Source organism: Sinohyriopsis cumingii, chromosome 18 (assembly GCF_028554795.1).
Source record: "Sinohyriopsis cumingii isolate HCF-2022 chromosome 18, ASM2855479v2, whole genome shotgun sequence".
Classification (NCBI taxonomy): Eukaryota; Metazoa; Mollusca; class Bivalvia; order Unionida; family Unionidae; genus Sinohyriopsis; species Sinohyriopsis cumingii.
Window position 1 is genome coordinate 47,002,034 of NC_142978.1, and position 19,273 is coordinate 47,021,306.

Consider the following 19,273-nt stretch of genomic DNA (forward strand, 5'->3'; position numbering starts at 1 on the left):
TTATACGATAAAGCTTACCAGTAGCTTCCTGTGGGTTGTGGGTTCTGCCTTGACCAAATATACTGGATGACATGTATAGTCTGTCATGTGTTTAAAAGTGGTGGTAAACCCAACAAAACCAATAAAAATATTAAAATGTTGGTTTTCTTGAGGTTTTCTTCATAACAGTTTATTCGGAGAACAATAAGGTAGGCAAACACATCAAAGATGTTTTTTATTTTTTATTTTATTCCACATTTCACTCTCAATGAGAGCTTCTAAAATGCCATTTACAGTTGATGATGATCTACATAGGAACAAAGTACATGTACATCTACTAATTCGTGAGTAAATGCTTACAATATCAACATAACGTGATGCTTGATAAATGAGTGATGAAATTTTAAAAACTAAACATATATATTGCACAATAAATTTCCATCCTAAGTATTTGCTGTTGAAATAAATGAATAAAATACAATGAAGAGAGCCTGTATAACTAAAGTCAATGACACCATCAACTGTATGAACATATGGAACTAGAGTATGACTTGTGTAAAGCGTACTGTTACAAACTATTTCAAGTTGGTTTTGTATTATCCAAAGCTGGTTTTGTATTATCCAAAGCTGGTTAGATATTGGGGTTCTTTTTATTCTTGTACATCAGAAATAAAGTTTCAAATCGGTATTATTACCAAATTTTGGTTGATAAAATGCCATTTTGGAGACCCTGAAACGATTATTTGGAGTAAAATATGGTCTTTCAATAATAGTTATCTAATCATCATACCATAGCAGCAAGCTCACTACCTCACAAATCCAGCCATTTCAAGCTACAATTTTAGCTATAATATATACACAGACTGGCACTAAATCAAATGTATATTTTAGCTATAGTGGAATACACAATGTCAGAATGTGATTGCATAGAGGTTGTAAGAGTGTATCCATATTATGATCAGATAAGTGTTTACTGAAGAAACATATTTTACTCCAGTTTCTTGATCAAATATATTACCCAATTATAGTACCTTAGAATAATAGATAAGAGGTGGAGGGAGTGACATTCCATTACCCAGAGAAATGTCATCTCTTGTCCCTTAATGAATTCAAGGCAGCTTTTAATTCTTTAATATAATATGGCTGGAATAGTGACTCCATTTCCCTAGATCTGGGTATCGAGAAAATATTTCCCCACACAGAAGTCATAGTGTTCTGTCACTAAGAAGATGCTGATCAAGCCATGAAGGTTGCTTGCTGCACTTCTGCGATAGGTCTCACCAGAGGTCTGAGTCTTTTGGGACAAAAGATATCATAGGTAAAAGCTAGAGAAAGGAAACTCTTGACTGCCATTGTGAAGCTTGTCCAATATTGGTTAAGGAACAGTTACACTCAAACGCAATGCTAGTGACGACTGTACTGGACTCTTGAGTCAAAATGCATAATAATTTCATTTGATCTTGGGCTATTCTCTATATGCTGAATAAATAACCCATCTTGTACAGGAAAACTGAACCTACGCTGATATGAACCCGTCTTGCTTTCAAAGGTAAAAACTGAGACCTGCTGCAATGCACCATCTCAGTCATTTTATATACCAATGCCATTTTTGTCCTTGAGGGCCTGTTTTATATGATCCAGGCATGCAGGTTTGACAGATGGGTTCAGATGAAACTCCTGCCATCAAATTTGCTTGCGCAGGTCGGGAAAGGTAATACTTTTGCTTGGAATTTAAATCACTGGATTTAACAAACCATTAAAAAACAATTTTCCTACTTGAGGGAAGCAATCAGAATAAGACAGCACTCCAGTTACCTTGCTTTTGAAAGATCTTTGGGATCAGAGGTGTTAGAGGCCAAGCAAAGGAAAAAGTCTTGACTGTCCAGGCCTTCAAATCTGAGACTGGAGAAACATAAAGTTTGGCTTCTTGCATTAAACCTGGTCACAAATAGTTTATCTACCAGTTGTTGATCCCAGTGGGTACAGGCATGAAAGAATACAGAAAAACCAAGTTACCATTCAGTCTGTATTGGTTGATTCCTCTAGGATGAGTCCCTGAATATATTTAGTCTGCCATCAATGTGACAGATGTGAACATGGATTTGTTGTTGATGACACTACCTTAGAAAATCCCAAACGAGGAAGCAGATTTGGTCCTTCCATGCCTTCTGAGAAAATTACCAACAGTGGAATTGTTGGATAGAGTGAGTACGTCCTTTCCTTAAACAATATTGTGCCACAAATGAAAGAGTGACTGTGACTTTTAGTACCAAAAACAGTCTTGAATAAAAACATGGTGACTTTGTTTGAATAATTTCTTCTGACCTTTTTAAGATATCATTTGGAACCAATGTAGCATAAGAAGCCCTAAGACAATGGGGACAAACACTGAATGTGATCCACATGGCCTTTAAAACTACTTGCAAGATCCATGGATTGTCGGGATAGTCTTCTCAAACCAATGACAGTGGGTGGCATGATAATGGTTCCATTTCTTTTTGAAAGAAGGCTGGCATGCAGAGAAATTGAGGCCAAAATGATCCACCTTCTTTGTTTTTTGTCCATATTTATTCTCAAGAATATTTTTCTGCTCTGTAGGGCCACATCCCCATTTGGCTTCCCCTTGAAGTGGTGTTTTTCCATTCCTCTGATGGCTATTTTGAGCCTATTGCAGCAGTCTCTGATGTTAGGATTGAGGTAGATGATTTTTCTCATTGGTGACTGGTTTGCTTACTTCCTCCGCTTTGTCATTAAATAGTGGGCTGGAGAACTCTTGCTGTGATTTGAGTGTGGCTTTGAGATGCTCTTTCAGGAATGTGGAATTGGTCAACAATGCATCTCTTTCTGTGAAATGTAAATTGACCTGCTGCTGTCATGCGACTGGCCAGCATATTATGCTGCCCTGTTCAGCAAACATATCATTCATGAAATAGATTCTCATATGTCCAGCAGGCACAGTGGTGGGTGAGGATAAGATGTATTCTCCATGCTGGGAAATTGCCATCAATAACATGTTCAGCATAGAACCTAAGACAGCAATGTTCAAGACCAAGTGAAGCGTTTCCAGTCTTTCTTTACTGATATGAGTTTTGACATTTCTAAGCCTGCCATGTCTCTTTTGATGGCTTGGACTTCTGTGTGAACATTGGAGAGTGTCTTGTAGTATGCTACTGAAACTGGACAGAAGTCATCCTTGTAAAAAGAAGGGTCTATTGATGCTTGATTTTTGCAGATACCTTTTTAAAAAATGCAAGAAGTCAGCAACTCAACTGAAGCATGGTAATTGATTAACATCTGATTGGTCTTTCTTGGTAATGGATGCTGGAACTCTAAAAGCTGTTGAAAGATCAGGAGTAGGAGGACAAAACTATGGTGGTAATCAGACAAAGCAACTCTAACATCCATGCCCAGAAGGCAGAGTCTTCTCTTGTCATTGTTGGTGTGAGCAAAGATAATACGGGTGAACCATAAGTTGGGGCAGAATAGGAGATATTCATTCAATGTAAGCAGTCCCATCATTTGACATTATGGGCAAAATCTACTTGGTCTTGACCTTATGTGATTTAAATCTGCTGACAGAGTCCAATCCAGACAGAACCAGGCAATCTTCTTCTCCCAATCGGTACAAGGCTCATGATGCTGGGTTGGGTTGTGGGTTACTGGATGAAGCACACTGGTCTTCCCACATCCCCATCAGGTTAGACATCATCTGAGCTGGATTCACCTGCTGTCAATCTGTCTTGTATATTACTGGAAGAGTAGACTGGCTGTTGTACCTTTATGGCACAAATCCTGTTTTTACTTCAACAGCGCTGAGCAGGTAAAGGGGCTGGGGTTGTATGTGTAGCCTTAGATGAAAGGATTCACCTGATTTTCTTATTTGCAAAATGCATTGGCAGCAATGCTGACACCCTTGTTTTTAAGACTACACTTGTTCACTTTCCCTTTCTTTCTTGATTTTCTGCTAGGGACTAAAGCCCATTGATTCTCAGTCCACCATGTATACATTTCCCATCTGTTGCCCAAATAGCATCTCACACATTCCTGGCATGTTGGAATGTACAATGCTTACTGTCTAAGTTTGAGGTGTCTGCACAATTGCACTTCATCTTGCCCATTGTCAAGACTCCTGTAAATATCTATAGGCAGAAAAACAACAGCTTTAGATTTGAAGCCAGTCAAGTCTCATTTTATAAACTAAAAAAATGGACATTACAGAATTACTACACCTTCTACAGAAAGTTACCTGTAAATAGAGCACAAATGATTTCGTATCCATGTGAAGCCAGTCCAGCATTGCTTTATAACTAATGAAGTGGTTGCTACTGGAATATTATACTTTCTATAGAAAATTACCAATAAATATAAAGGGCTTAGGCAATAGCTTACACCGGTGAAGCCAGCCAAGTATCATTTTATAAACTAATGAAGTGGACCCAACTGGACTATTGCACAGTCTATAACAAATTACCTCTAAATATAGAGCATAAGTGGTACCTTGTGCAAGTGAAACCTACAGAGCATCGTTTATCAGCTTACTTAAAGTGGACACTACTGAAAAATTTAATTATCTATTCAAAAATTACTTGCATGACCTACTGGCCCCTAATTTATACAATAAATGACTGAAAAATACAAACGTTCATGTACACATTATTGAATGCATGTTATAGTGACCAGGGCAAACCACAACAAATGGCAAAGATATATATATAATGCATGACAAAGTTGTTGTTCTAATAAAGTTCAAGAAAAGAGTAAGGAATGTTTTTACTATGTATGGAGTATAATACCCTTACAAAAGAAACTCCTCCCACTGGTTCAACAGTGTGACCAGTAACTCTTGATACAGAAATTTTTTGAGGTCTCTAAAGAGTGTGCTACTTAGCACAAGCAGAAGTAGTAACTGAAATATAGATGGGATCAGGTGCCAATCCCTATATCTGCAGGGTAGATCACTCTAACTCCCACATATGTGGGCAGACATTCAGTTTTTACAGCTAAAATTTTAGCTTGGGTGGGCTGGATCTACAAGGTAGTGGCCATACCTTTATGGTATTACCATTGGGTAACATAATTAAGAAGAAATATATTTAGTGTAGAGAAATAACTGTTGTCAAGACAGTACAATATACACTGAATAATTAAGCACAAAACTGCAAAAAATGTAAACAAAAAAACAAACAAAAGATAGCACACTGAAAAAAAAAACCTCTAAAAATATGTTTATTATTCTAATATGGAAGATCATCCTTGTTTTGTTTCATATTGTTTATCTATCCATTACCTATTAAGTTAGTTGATTTTAACATTGTAACTATAAATGTGTTCATGATAATGGATGCCTCAACAAAGTGCCTGAAAATGGAGCTAAACACACGCACACACACACTAAATAAAGGTTTGAAGCATGGATAGACAAAGTAAATGCTCCAAGTCCTACCAATGCCATGATGGTACATAAATTGAAACATTCATAGTACCCAGGGAAAGCCATTTTGTAAAAAAATAAATATATGCCAGGATACTCTGATTACTCACACAGTTCATGTCAAACGGATACAAATTTCTAAAATGCATCTATGGGTGGCTACTCCACATTAAAAATGCCTTCCTTGGGTCCTAAGTATATTTTACTGGTACATCCCTCTAATGATTGATTATTAATACACAACAAGAGTGTATCTGATCGAACCAAGTTTCATAAGAAAGTTTACAGTACTGCATTTTTATAAACTGAAATATTTGCATAAAGCTCAAATTCTCCTGTCCAAGAGTGAAATATTATTGATTTGCTTCAAACTGAATCATTATATATGCTGCTATGAACTTAAAAAAAATATACTGATTCAATTTTAGAAACTACAGTTACAAAAATTGAAACACTAGCTTTGTATTATTTCCTAAAAATATAACCCTCTTACACAGAAATCATATAATAAATGCTGTACCATGTAGGATGACAACAATGTATGATAACATAAAAATTCTGGAGCATCACTTGTAGTTGACATTAACTTTAAACTGAATTAATTTACATACATGTACAAATACAAATCACATGGGAACAATATGTACAACAAACTTGGGAGATTTACACAATGATAATGGTGTGGACTGGGGGGTAAAAAGGAAGACAAAATAATCAAACATGTAGATTTAATAAAAATTAGATAACCAATAAAAACAGATTCATGACTTGTTTAGGACCACTTTATTTTAGTTTGTGAACCCTAAATGTCTCAGGACTGCATGTCATCCATTAATGTTAACTCTTGTGAAAAGCCCCAAATGGAGGTCCAAAAATAGAAAGAAATGTGGACATCTACAAATGTGAATAATTTTTTTATTTAGCACATTGTTAGATAAAATACCATACATAAAAATGCATGTAAAAAGTTTACACTATTTTAAAATCTTAATCACAAACCAGTCACCTTTACTGATTATACAAATCGTAAATAGCATTTAAAATCAAGATCTCTCTCTCTCTCTCTCTCTGTACAAATTTGTGTACATCGTAACACAGAAACTGAAAACAAAGAGCATTTATACATCATGTATTATACATTGTTCATATCAATGCCACATTTATCCAATGTAAATTAAGGTACAGATGATATTTTATGTACAACATTTGATAATATTAATGCTTTAAAACAGTTTTTGTCTGGCATTAGCTTTACTTACACCGTTGAAACCGTTATCAGAATTTGAACACTATGCAAATAAGTTCCTGGCTTAAAAATCAGTCATTTGAAAACATAATGAAAAATTAATGGAGAGATCAAAGAGGATTAAATATTAATCTGACAGATAGTTAGTAAGGATAAATAGATAGGTAGGTAGGTAACTAGCTAGAAACAGATAGATTGATAGATAGATAGACCGACAGACATGTAAATAATGAGTTCAGAATTGTGATAAAGCGCTCAGATAATCAGGTCAAATGAATCTGTGACAAAGGCATACAATTACTGAATATTTTCAAGACTGGGTAGTTTTGAAACAATTTAAAGAACTGAATTGAATTACCAGGTTATACATGGCTAAATATGTTACTAAATCAAGTAAAAACAATCACCCACAGAGTTTAACATTTCCCAAAGCAGCCAAGCCCAACTGGCACTGAACCAGCAACCCTAGAGCCTGTCACTCCATCAAATAAACCACTACAAGTGGGGATATGTGAACAATGCACAAAACAAACTGATGATTCCAGAAGTTTAATAATCATACACATTAATCGTGCCTTTCAGAATGCTTCAAACAGGTTAGTGACCAATCCCAATCCAGAAAGCATTTGATTATACGGCTCTACTTGAATTTTCTCAAAACTATTAAACATATACACATTATCCAAAACGTGTCATGATAACATAGCTTACACTAATCAACTGTGCCATCATAACACAGACTGTCCTTCAATATGCTGAAAACTCTAGAGAAAAATGATTAAAATTAAATTTTCTTGCATAATTCAAATGCATTAAAAAATTGTCTATGTAATTTTTGTGTCAATTTTTTTTGCGTAAAATAAAAGCATACCCTACTTATCTTGAAGTTCCATTTGCAAAGTTTTGTAAATAATGGAATACTGGTATAAATGGGTCATTAAATAGACAGATGGATCATAAATAGATTTATCTTAATACAAAGACAATGAGAATTTCAATGACCAATATTAAATTATTTTAGTCTTGTGACTAACTGATACTAGAAGTATAAAAAAATAATAATTTATCATCTTTATTTACTATCAGAAAACAAAAAACATTTTCTGCTGTCTAAAAGAATAAAAGTTTTTTTTATGAACACAAATTAAGCAAGTAACCTTTTTGTCTGCTTGATAAACTGCAATAGTTTTAAAATTTTCAAATAAAACTGTTTCCACACAAATAGTCCCACAACTATCTGAATAGTCCTTTCACATAACAAAGGTTACTTTAAGTTACTAGTGCTCTACTGACTGGAATTTAAGATAATTTCTTCCTTTTGATGCTAATGTAATAACGAAATTTTCAAATCAGCTGTAGTGGATGTCAGATTGGCACCATTTTCATCTGGGATCAACAAATCATTTGGGATCAACAAGGCATCACAAAAAGCCTTCCAGTGGAAATCCCATGATCGCCATTGTTGTGGCCATACTGGGTCCGTTTTCATTTCTGGCTAACTAGCTGGTGAAAACCTCCTAACAATGAGATTTTTCCATCCTCGAGGATAGCAATAGCAAGGTTTCAAGATGACTGCTGTGTAAGCCATACTGGAGGTCAGATCTGCTGCTGTGTAAGCCATACTGGAGGTCAGATCTGCTGCTGTGTAAGCCATACTGGAGGTCAGATCTGCACCATTTTCATTCAGTTACAAAACATCATAAGAAATTTAGCAAAAACCTCTATGTTGATATGACCATTCATTTTGATGGAGTAGCAATAACAAGATTTTCATGTTGCGGCCATATTAGATGTGGGATTGGCACCATTTATATTTAGGTTGAATTGGACATCCTAAGTCTTCTGGTGAAATCCCCATTTCAATCTATCCTTTCACATGGGGTTGTGATAACAGGACTTCCTAGATGGCTGCTGTGGCAGCCATATTGAACATCACACCTGCACAATCAATGAGGTCCAACTAGACATAAGTCATAGTTGAAAACACCATACTGATGTGACAATCCATTCAGGCAGGGTGGTGGATAAGATTTTCCAGAGGGCTAGTGTGGTGGCCATATTGGATATCCACAACCTTTTCAGTTAGGATGAATTAGACCTTGGGATAAATGCATTTGTTTCAAAGTAATAATGAGCAGCAAGAATATCCTTGTGTTAATGAACAGACAACAGACCATCCCATAAGCTCTTCTGGTCAATGACCAATAGAGCTAAAATCATAAGTCTTCTGTCACAACAAAAAGTTTAAATGTTTTTAAAACTGGCCTTTGCTTATTTATTTCGTGCCCGCCTTGGCTGTGATGTCTCCCAAGGTAAAGCAAAGTCTCTGTAAACAAAAACCAAGGTATTACAATTATATCAATTACAAGCCATATATATATATATCTATGTATCCATTGTGTTTTAATTACTTGCATAGAAAACTTAATTCCTATAAGTTTACCAAGACTTCAATGTACTGTATTTACCATATATATATTGGGACATGATCAAAAATGTGTGTGATTTGGACTTTTAATCTAGGTTTAATTTTTTTTTCAGTCAGTGATGTATGCGGTGTGGCAGTTTATAGTGATGTCTAGCACTGGGGCATAATGCCATAGATGTTGCATCATGTCCAATGATCCTGAAACTAAGCCAACCAGTCTTAACACTTAATGCTGAGTGCCAAGTAAGGCTGCTGCAAATACCATTTTTATAAATCTCTGTTATGACTTGGTCAGGGTTCAAACCATCAACCTCCTGCATCCAAGGCTGACACTCTAACCCCTTAACCCACCAATGGTGATAAAATAATAATTTTGTTCCTGTCCTAGAACTTATGGTGAAACCTTTTTTTGCCTAGGTCATACGTCACAAGATTTACAAAATAAAATTTGTGTTGAATTTGTCCCCCCCCCCCCCAATCACACGTTGCAATAAAATTGATAAACAAACACTTATATAGCTTCATAACAACAGGCCAATGATAGGACTGCATATTTATGATTTTATTATTTGTCTATGTACTTGTAGAATGTTTACGCATTGGTTAAACAGTATTTGCTCTGCTGCTTTTTCTCCATGTTTTCACAACTAAGAGTTAACTCAAAAAACAAGCTTGACTTTACAGCACTTCAACCACATCATTGTCCCAAATGTTTCTGACCTACATAATTGCATTTTAAAGCTAAATATTCAATAACATAATACCTAGGCTTTTCTTTCTATGAACTGTATATTTTTATGAATATATTTGTCCAAATGTTAATGAAAACAGACAATCTAATAAACTGGAACATCTCAGACACAGTAATGTCCATCATTATTCCCCGCCTCTGGTTCACTTTCAGTTTCAAACTAACTTTATGTCAAAATAGTGTACAAGAGGCTGTTAAAATATCCAGATAACTATAATGCTCTTAAAATACAATTGCTATTTACATACTACTGTTTCAAAACGTAAGTTTGTATGTTTTTATCATCAAAGGATAATATGCAGAAATTGGGCAGTGATAGTTGCTAACTTCCTTGAGAAAGGGCTAATGGTCACTCAGCTATGAAAACACATGCCTGTGAATGTGCATGAGTTTGTTAGAGTAACTGATATCAACATTAGCTACTTGATGGCTTGATCAATACATTTCACTACAACACAAGAGTGAACACTAGAACTAACCTGACTTAAGGCAAGTGAGTATCTCAGAATCTTCTAACAGTAAATGTACCTCTTACAAAAATCACAGGCCAGTGTAATTTTTGCTTTCCTAACTGAAGGCAACATTTTTAACTTTTTTTTAGGCAACTCAGTCACCTACTTCACCTGGTAGCATTACCCCTGCTTGTAGTTTCCACTTCAGGAGCTGCCAATGATAAATTTTTACTGCATTAGGAAGCTAAAACATATTCATGCTCCAAAAGGATGGATCATATATGTGCAGGAAAAGAGCTCGGCTGAAGAGACAATGCTGCAGTAGATCAAATAATGTTATCTCAGGTACACAGTTAAAAATATTTCAAAATAAAATTTAAGTCTGAGTGTATTTTCTGACATGTATTTCAATGATTTAAAAGGCGTCCCACAACTTACGACTTTAAAATATGACATGTTTCAGAACATACAGTGAATAAAATTATTTAAAAAATTAATTTATGGTGTCCCAACAAATATGGTGCTCCAATATATACGGTAAATACTGTACTATATGTAAGTCAAGTACAGCTGTAAACTGCATGTACCCATATATGTTGTTGCATAAAATAAAAACTTAAAATAAACCTAAATCTATGCAGTTTGTTGGGTGCAACTGGTATAACAATCAACATAAACCCTGATTTGCTGGTGCATTATGAGAAAGCAGGTTAGCATCTATTTTGTTTGTATTAAGACAAGACTTACAAACGAGAATATAAATGAGTACATTCAAATATTTGATCCAATTAAATCGAGACCTTAACTGAAAATAGTGTATCACATGGTAAACTATCAAGGTCTGACTGGCTAAATACATGGGTTTATTTTGTGACCATTTACATTTTTCACTGACTAAGGATACTAAATCTGGCTAGTCATTATACCTATGCCAGCCATATACTAAGATCAGATCATTTCACATCATCATGTTAAATACCTTATCAATTACAGCCTTCTCACCTGGGAAAACAGTTTTCTCCTGCAGTAATGTGCAGAGAGATGTAGTGCTTGGATACTAAACATCACTGTTGAATAGTTCCCAATAATAGAACATATGAGGTGACAGTATTGAAATATATCAGGAAATCTTTGATTATTAAATGTGTTAGCAATATCAAATGTACTTACTCTGTATGAATTAAAGGTATGGAATGCCCAAATGCTGTAACAGATATTCTCTCATCCACTTCTATAAATTTTACTGTCATGAAAGGAAAAATATAATTAAAAATTGTAATTTTGCCTAATTAAGCAGAAATTGCATCAAATGAACCATAAAAGAAAGCAAATTTTATAATAAATTATGTTTCTTCTAGCATACTTACCTAATCACATTAACATTAGGAATATAAGCCTACTACATCTTGAATCCAGCCCTACTAAAAGATGAACATTTCTGTGAAGATCATATAGACAGGGAAATAACTCTTGCCCATTTCCACCTATAGTTATTGCCAGTTTTTAAGCTGAGCAAAATGGTTAGGAGATTTTTCAAAAATAAGGGGGAAGTGGAACATAATGAATGGGTGGAGGAAACATCCACAGTTCAATATTTGCAAAACACTTCAACCACTTCATTGGCCAGAGGTTAGAACGTCCACCTTGGATGTGATAAATTGCGGGTTCAAACTGCGGTCAAATCATACCAAAGACTTGCAAAAATGGTACTAACAGCTGCCTCGCTAGGCAGTCAGCATTAAGGGGTCAGTCTTAGGACAGGTTGGTCTGGTGCCAGGATAATGTGACTGGGTAGGATATTATGCTGCATAATTGCAATGCCAGTAGCTGGTACAGGAAAGTAACATTTCCATTGGTCAGAATCTTACCACGTGATCAAAATGAATTGCGTTCATTTCTGTATGAGCTGTAAGGAGAACTACTTTTCTAAGAATACCCACTTCTATAAATAGAGTCAAGTGTACAGCATAATATAAACACTGCTAGTGAAGGCAGACACGATGTAAGCAATAAAGGAAAAGAACATTCTTACAATTTAAACAAAAAGAATTAAATCTTAAAGACTAAAGCAACCGATAATTCTCATCTTTTATGAATAAAATCATTCTTTCTTTGGGGAAATTTGTTAAAAATATGGATAAAAATGTTTGAAATGCGCTAGGTCAAGGTCACCAGTATACGGTATTTATAACTATCCAACGCTGAAACTGATATGTCAGAATTTGGAGATTTTTCGCTAACTTTGCCTTATCAGATAGATTATATGCAGGAAGATATTGAAAATTTTGACCCATCCATATCTGACGAGCCTTCTGAAGTGGAAGAATCACAAAGTAAGTTACCATTTAGTTTGAATGAACCAACACCAGTCCCGTTCCCATTTGATAACAAGGATGACCACAAACCAAAACGCTTCAAATCACTTAAAGAGGAAGATCTCTTAAACATATCTGAACAGCGGTACTCAAAGTCTACGAAGTAAAATACTCAATGGGGCTACAACACTTTCGCAGGTAGATTTATTTATTCATTTAATAATCATAATAAATTAACAACAACAACAACAATTATAATAATAATAATAATAATAATAATAATAATAATTAGTAATAGTATATTGGACTGTTCATCAATGTAAGTTTAAAATAACATTGCTTGATACTTAATTTGCTCTTATTTATTATTTTCTTAAATTATGTTATGAAAAGGCATTATTTTGTTAATTTTTATGCAAAAAGAAACAACAAAAAATAATTATAAATCATTCATGCCATTTTTTTCTATAAAAATGAGACTTAACTTGCTCTGCAGTGAATAAGATGTACTTTATCTTTAAAGTAATACTTGTGACAGCCTAAAAATGTAACCAATCTTTTATATAATAGTAAATAATAAAAAAAAATGAAAAGAAGAAATGCATGAATGATTCTTCCCAAAGATCTAAATATTTTAAATGTTAAAAAATTAGATATTACCAAGCTGAAAAACATGAATTTCAGAATGGTACAAAGAGAAGAATATTGAGATTGATCTGAAGTCAGCTGAGTCTTCACATTTGGCCCAAATGTTAGCCATATTTTATGCCGAAGCAGCCCCCAAGGTCACCGCAACAAGAAAGAGGATGCTCCCTGAAGCCCAAGCTGAGGAATACCATAAAAACACATTAAAAAATGTCCGTGCTGCTATTAATCGCTACATGCAGGTTGAATGTGGTCGTCAAATCAATATTGTTACAGACCCTGAGTTTAGAAAAGCAAATGACATGTTAAATGGAAAATTAAAGTTTAACACAAAGAATGGTTTATCAAGATCAACTCAACACAAACCCATTACTCCACCATCAGACGTGTATGAAATCAATAAGTACCTTATGCAAGATAACCCTATCACACTCAGATACAGGATTTGGTTATATCTGTCCATCCACTATGTTACTCGTTGATTACAATTTCACAGTCAATTAACACCCAACAGTCTTGAAATCAGGTGTGATGAAACAGGGGCTGAATATGTCATTCTGACCCATCAAACTATGCAAAAAAATCATCAGGGAGATTTAAATGCTAAGGAGGAAAATTCTGACAAGAGAATGTATGCAACTGGTGGTCAAAACTGCCCAGTCAGGTCAGTAAAATACTACCTCACACGCATTAATCCAAAAGCTGAATCATTGTTTTGTCACACTGGTAAAAATGCTTTTGAAAATCCCTAATTGTGTCAAATATGGTACACAAAAAGATATGTGTTGGAAAGAGACAATTTAGCTGTTTTATGCAAAAATGCCCGTATATCTGCAAGATATACTGCTCACTCTCTTCGTGCCACAGGTTTGAATGCAATGACAGATGCCAACCTTCCAGCTAGGCACATTATGTCTTTGTCTGACCACTCCAATGAACTATCATTGAAACCATACACAAGGCCCAGCACTCAACATAAACAACAAATTAGCAACATTCTTTCCAATGTATGTTCAAATGTAGCATTGTCTGCTCAAGACTCTTCAGCAATGCTATCTCATGCAACTGTAAATGTTCAAATGACCCCTACAAACTCAAGTGGTACTAATCAAGAAAATGTTAAAATGACCACTACAAACTCAAGCAGTACAAATCAAGTAAATGTTAGCACTGAATCTGCTCAAAATCACCTACAAGCACTGTCACATAGTACAATGAACTCTACAACAGGTTTCGTTACACAATCAACCTGTCATTTCAATAACTGCCCATTCCAGTTTAGTTCCAGCTAAAACGAGTAAGTGCAAACAAGTTAAGGAAATACATGATTTTCAAGTTAAGTGCCCCATCTCAACTATCCAGGCTAGAATAATAATTTACAAAACATCATGTACAACTCCTGGTTTTTATTATATGGCAATTTTCAATGAATAATTATAGACAAATTAAGAAAATGCATAACAAATAGTTAGATACAAGTGATACATCCAACATGTACATCTGACTCGTATTTAAGACCAGTTTTGGGCTCAAAATCACTCACTAGAATCTCCATTAACAATTTCCCAGGTCCAATATACTAGATAACTTTAAAAATTATTGCCATCATCACTATCACCAGCCAACATCTGGTGAACAAAAATGTAATGAACCACACCGGGAATCAGACATTTTAGGCTTTCTAGGTATTCACGACAAGAATGGTTCAATAAAAATGGTATATTTCGTTGAGCACATTTTCATGTGCAGGACTTTCTAATAATTTGCGAGAGTTCTCACACATCACCGTTCTCCAAGTGTGTGATTTACATACATATTTTGCATGATTCACACAATCGCACAGCCTGGCAGTATCTGTTTAAGTACTTTATATATAAATGACTTCAGAGCGAATTTTCTCCGTTACTTTGCTAGTACTTCCTGTCTGTCACTCAGGCAATAAGCTATAATGATTGCTGATTGTTAGTTATTACTTAACCCTGCCCCTAAAAAGTAACTACCTGTAAGATTTAACTTAACATATTTCACCATGTGACACACCAGTAGTGTAGCTTTCGAACTGACCAAAGTAGACAAGATCAAATTCAGTGTAGAAACTTTGGAATGTATCCTTTATGCAGAACATGCTGCTGGGATAAGATAATTAGCATGGAATTAGGGGTGGGGACAGATTATGAACCATGTCACTTTGTTCGAATTTGCATATGGCGAGCGAGTATTCTTTATCATCTTTTTTTATTTTTCTAATAAAAACTGAGTGCCTAGGACTGCAATTGCTGTAACAGATGAATTATATATTTAAATAATAAGAACGCGAACTAATAATAATTATTCATAACAGCTGAAAACTAAAATAACATACACGGTGAGTATTGTTTTGTATCAATTCTCCTTCTCTTTAATCAATATGTATTATTCCAGCAAACATATCAATATGTCGATGAATCATTTCACCCCTAAATTAAGATCTAATATAGATCACAAGAATTGAAATTCAGTGACTTTTCAATTATCAGTTTTCAATGACTACTCACAGGATCAAGTGTTCTGCTTTAGTTATTAATTTAAACATTAAAGAAATAAATGTAATAAAATATGAAAAGGAAATGATATTTATAAACGAAGTAATTGTAATTGGATTCGGATGTCAAAAATCGCTCTTTACCTTCTATACTATCTTCCCCAGCTGCAACTCCAGAGCTTTCACTTCAAAGTTAATGCCTGGATTTTATCTAATGTGTGTGTGGGGATGAGGTGGGTGGGTGGCCATCCCACTTGTTATGAAAATAAGGGGGTAGTAAAAAGAGATACGGAGGAGGAGGAAATGGCCATAGTTCACTATTTACCTACCACTTCAATATCCATCTCTATTTATCCTAGCTACACACTGTTGGAGAGTCTTACTGGAAACAAAATCTTTAAAAGCTGTTGCCGCTGTCAATTTTTCTGAGCTTAATCTGTACTTCATCAGTGTTTGAAAATTGTTCTGTGCTGAGATGCCCCTGCTGATGGGGCATATACATAGCTGGCTTACCAGCTGGAACAAGTTTGGATATTGTTCATTATGGTTATTATGAACAATTTTTCACAGCTCATGGATAATATCTTTTCGATACTTTAATCCAAAATAAGATTTTTTACTAACTTAAGCCCATCCGCCTAGCTTTTACTTTCTAGAATCAGTGCTTTACTGACTGTAATGCCAGATTTCCTATCTGTTCCATAATGCTGTGCTAGGATTTTTTTTGTACATTCATTAATGCTACAGACTGGTTGTTCAGAGAGAGGTATTTTGATCAAACAAATATATTTACTTCCTAATTTTATGTTTAAATTACTTATTAAATTTATCTGAACCCATATTTGGTTATACATGTATGTAGCTATGCTTGAGGTATTTTAAAAACTATTAACTTTTTTGATTTACTGGGATCTAATGATTATATTATTTTTCACTCATAAATATTATAATGTTACACCAAAAGCTGATTAAAACCGAAATGTAAAAATTGCATGTAGTCAAAATTTCTGGATTTTTAGAGATCTATAAAAGGTTTCGACAAACAAGTAAAAAATGTGAACACTTTTTATACCATAAACTAAATAAATGTGCGATATCTGTGTTATCTTCAGGTTAATAATAAAAAAAATAGTGAAAACATGTATCGCCATGCTTTTCCTATTTAGGATAATTTGGCGGTAATTCATTCCCAATTGTACATTGGAATTAACCTGCACTGATTTACTCCTAAAGAAAACAAATGTTATCTGTTACAAGTTGTGTTGATTTTGGTAAAAAGTTGACATACATTTGCAGTGTAGCATATTTTCAAGTATTCAAATTGACATCAGTTCTGGTTCTGATTACATGCGCAACCCACTTAATTCAAAGCTTAACTGCAGTCAAGAAGCATCTGTTGAAATTCTAACTTTTAATACTTTTTCCAATAATCTGACGGGGCCCCGAGTGGCTGAGTTATCTAAAGCGCTCACCATTCAGGATCACTGCCATCTCACCTCTGTCTGAGTGGGTTCAAGTCCAAGGCTCGGCTAGCATGGGTACGTGGGAAAGCCTGACAGTAGCTTCACATGGGTCAGTGGTTCTTCCCTGGGTTTTCCAGGGTTCTTCCTCCACCAGTTATACTGGCTGCCATGTATAGCTAATCTTGTGCTGAAAAATGGCGTTAAACCCTAGAACAACAACAACAACCAATAATCTGATGTAACTTGTAACCTTAAAAATAAACTGCCATCACTATCATCAGTCAGTATTTGCCAAACAAAATCAAGATGACCTGGGGGCACTGAGTGGACAAGTGGTCTAAAGCATGCACTGTTACAGATCATTGCCATCTCATCTCTGTCTGCATGGGTTCAAGTCTCAGTTTTGTCCAACTTGGGTATGTGAGAAAGTTTGCCAGTAGCTTCTCATGGGTTGGTGGTTCTTCCTGGGGTTTTCCAGGTTCTTACTCAACCATTTATACTGGCTGCCATGTATAGCCTATCTTGTGCTGAAAAATTGCATTAAATCCTACAACAAGAAGAAGATGAACTGCACTCAGATTCAGCCCATTTGGATATTCTACACAGCCCGAATTTTAAACAGGTATTTGTAAAACTTCCTTGATGCTTGATTCAAGCTATGACAGAAGGTCTTTTCTAGGACCCAATGTGCCAATTAAACTTCATGAAGTGAAAGAGTGTTACTGACATCATGTGAAAGGGGTACTATGCGTATCTGATTACATCATGTGGATTATAACATAGTGGAATCGCTAACATATGAAGAAAAAAATCAAACCATACTTCAAATCATCAAACAATGTAAAATAAATGACTCAATCATATTTTTATATATAACCATGTCTTTATAATTCCATGACCTTCTATGACCTTGGAAAAATAATAATTACTTTCAGGCCTTGAATTGAGCTGTTCATATCTCTATGACTTTCAATGACCTTTAATGTCCATCTGAATCCTATTAAAACAGATATTTTGATCAAATAAATATCTGTACTTTTTAATTTCATTTTTAGTACATTTATCTTAACCTTGAGACATAGTTTTACACCACTTGATCCTGCATGGCTAAATTGTGACAAGAAAAGAAACAGAAAGTGCATTCTACTTTTAAATTGTCTGCATTTTAATTCAGCTTGTTTGTCTGACCGTTTTATATTTAATTTCAAAACACTGCTGAAATGAGGAGCTGACATGCATGCCATCTGTTTTGTTCATCCAGCATGTACACTGGATTTGTATTAAAGTAATGTTTGGGTTCAAAGTCACTCACTGGTATTTCTATTAATACTTTCACAGCTCCAGTAAACTGATATAAAATCTAACTTACAAAATAAATTATCTTCATTACTATGATCAGCATGTATTTTCCAAAAATACTTGTCATCTAAAGATGAACAATGATGGGAATCAGCTATTTTGGATCTTCTACATAGTCCATATTAGAAATGTGCACTTGTAAAACCTGCTTGACACAAGGTTCAAACTATGACACAATGCTTGTTATGAGGTCCAATGTACCAATCAAATTCAGTTTGATAACTACTCCTCTCAAGGCAAAGAAACCAGATATGAAAAAATACACAATGCAACATTACAATATTTCTATCAATTCTACAAGCATTTTAAGTGTGAACAGCTAATAAAATTGTATAACACATAGAGCACATTTTCATATTTGCAACTTGAAAATAATCTGTGCAAGTTCTCGTGCATAACTAATTTCTAAGTGCATAAATTCGTACAAATTTTGTGTGAATCACATGATCATGCACCCTGTATCAAGTTAACTTTAGGATAATAAGTTAAAAATGGAGGGAATGATGAGCATCTAACCAATGCCCAGGGTATCCTTCTAAAAAAGAAAGACTGGATTTCCTATTTAAACAAAACCCCTTAAAGCACAAAGCATATCATCACGTGATCTGTGAGCATGCATTTTATGAAGATGAATATTTAAATCTTACCGTTCAAAGTCACTGGCAAAAGCAGACTGTTGGTTT

General features: G+C 34.8%; 1 protein-coding gene across 3 annotated transcripts in view; it reads right to left on the minus strand.

Annotated features, from left to right (window-relative positions):
• Window positions 1-206: 206 nt before the first annotated feature.
• Window positions 207-19,273, minus strand: part of LOC149776563 (male-specific lethal 1 homolog) — a 44,231-nt gene continuing 25,164 nt past the window's right edge. For all 3 annotated transcript variants that reach the window (XM_089941026.1, XM_089941029.1, XM_089941028.1), the window contains exons 7-8: window positions 11,458-11,530; window positions 207-8,982 (exon numbers count right to left, since the gene is read on the minus strand). In XM_089941026.1, the coding sequence (XP_089797152.1) occupies window positions 8,928-8,982; window positions 11,458-11,530 (128 nt within the window). In that variant the 3' untranslated portion in view covers window positions 207-8,927. The remainder of the gene's footprint in view (window positions 8,983-11,457; window positions 11,531-19,273) is intronic.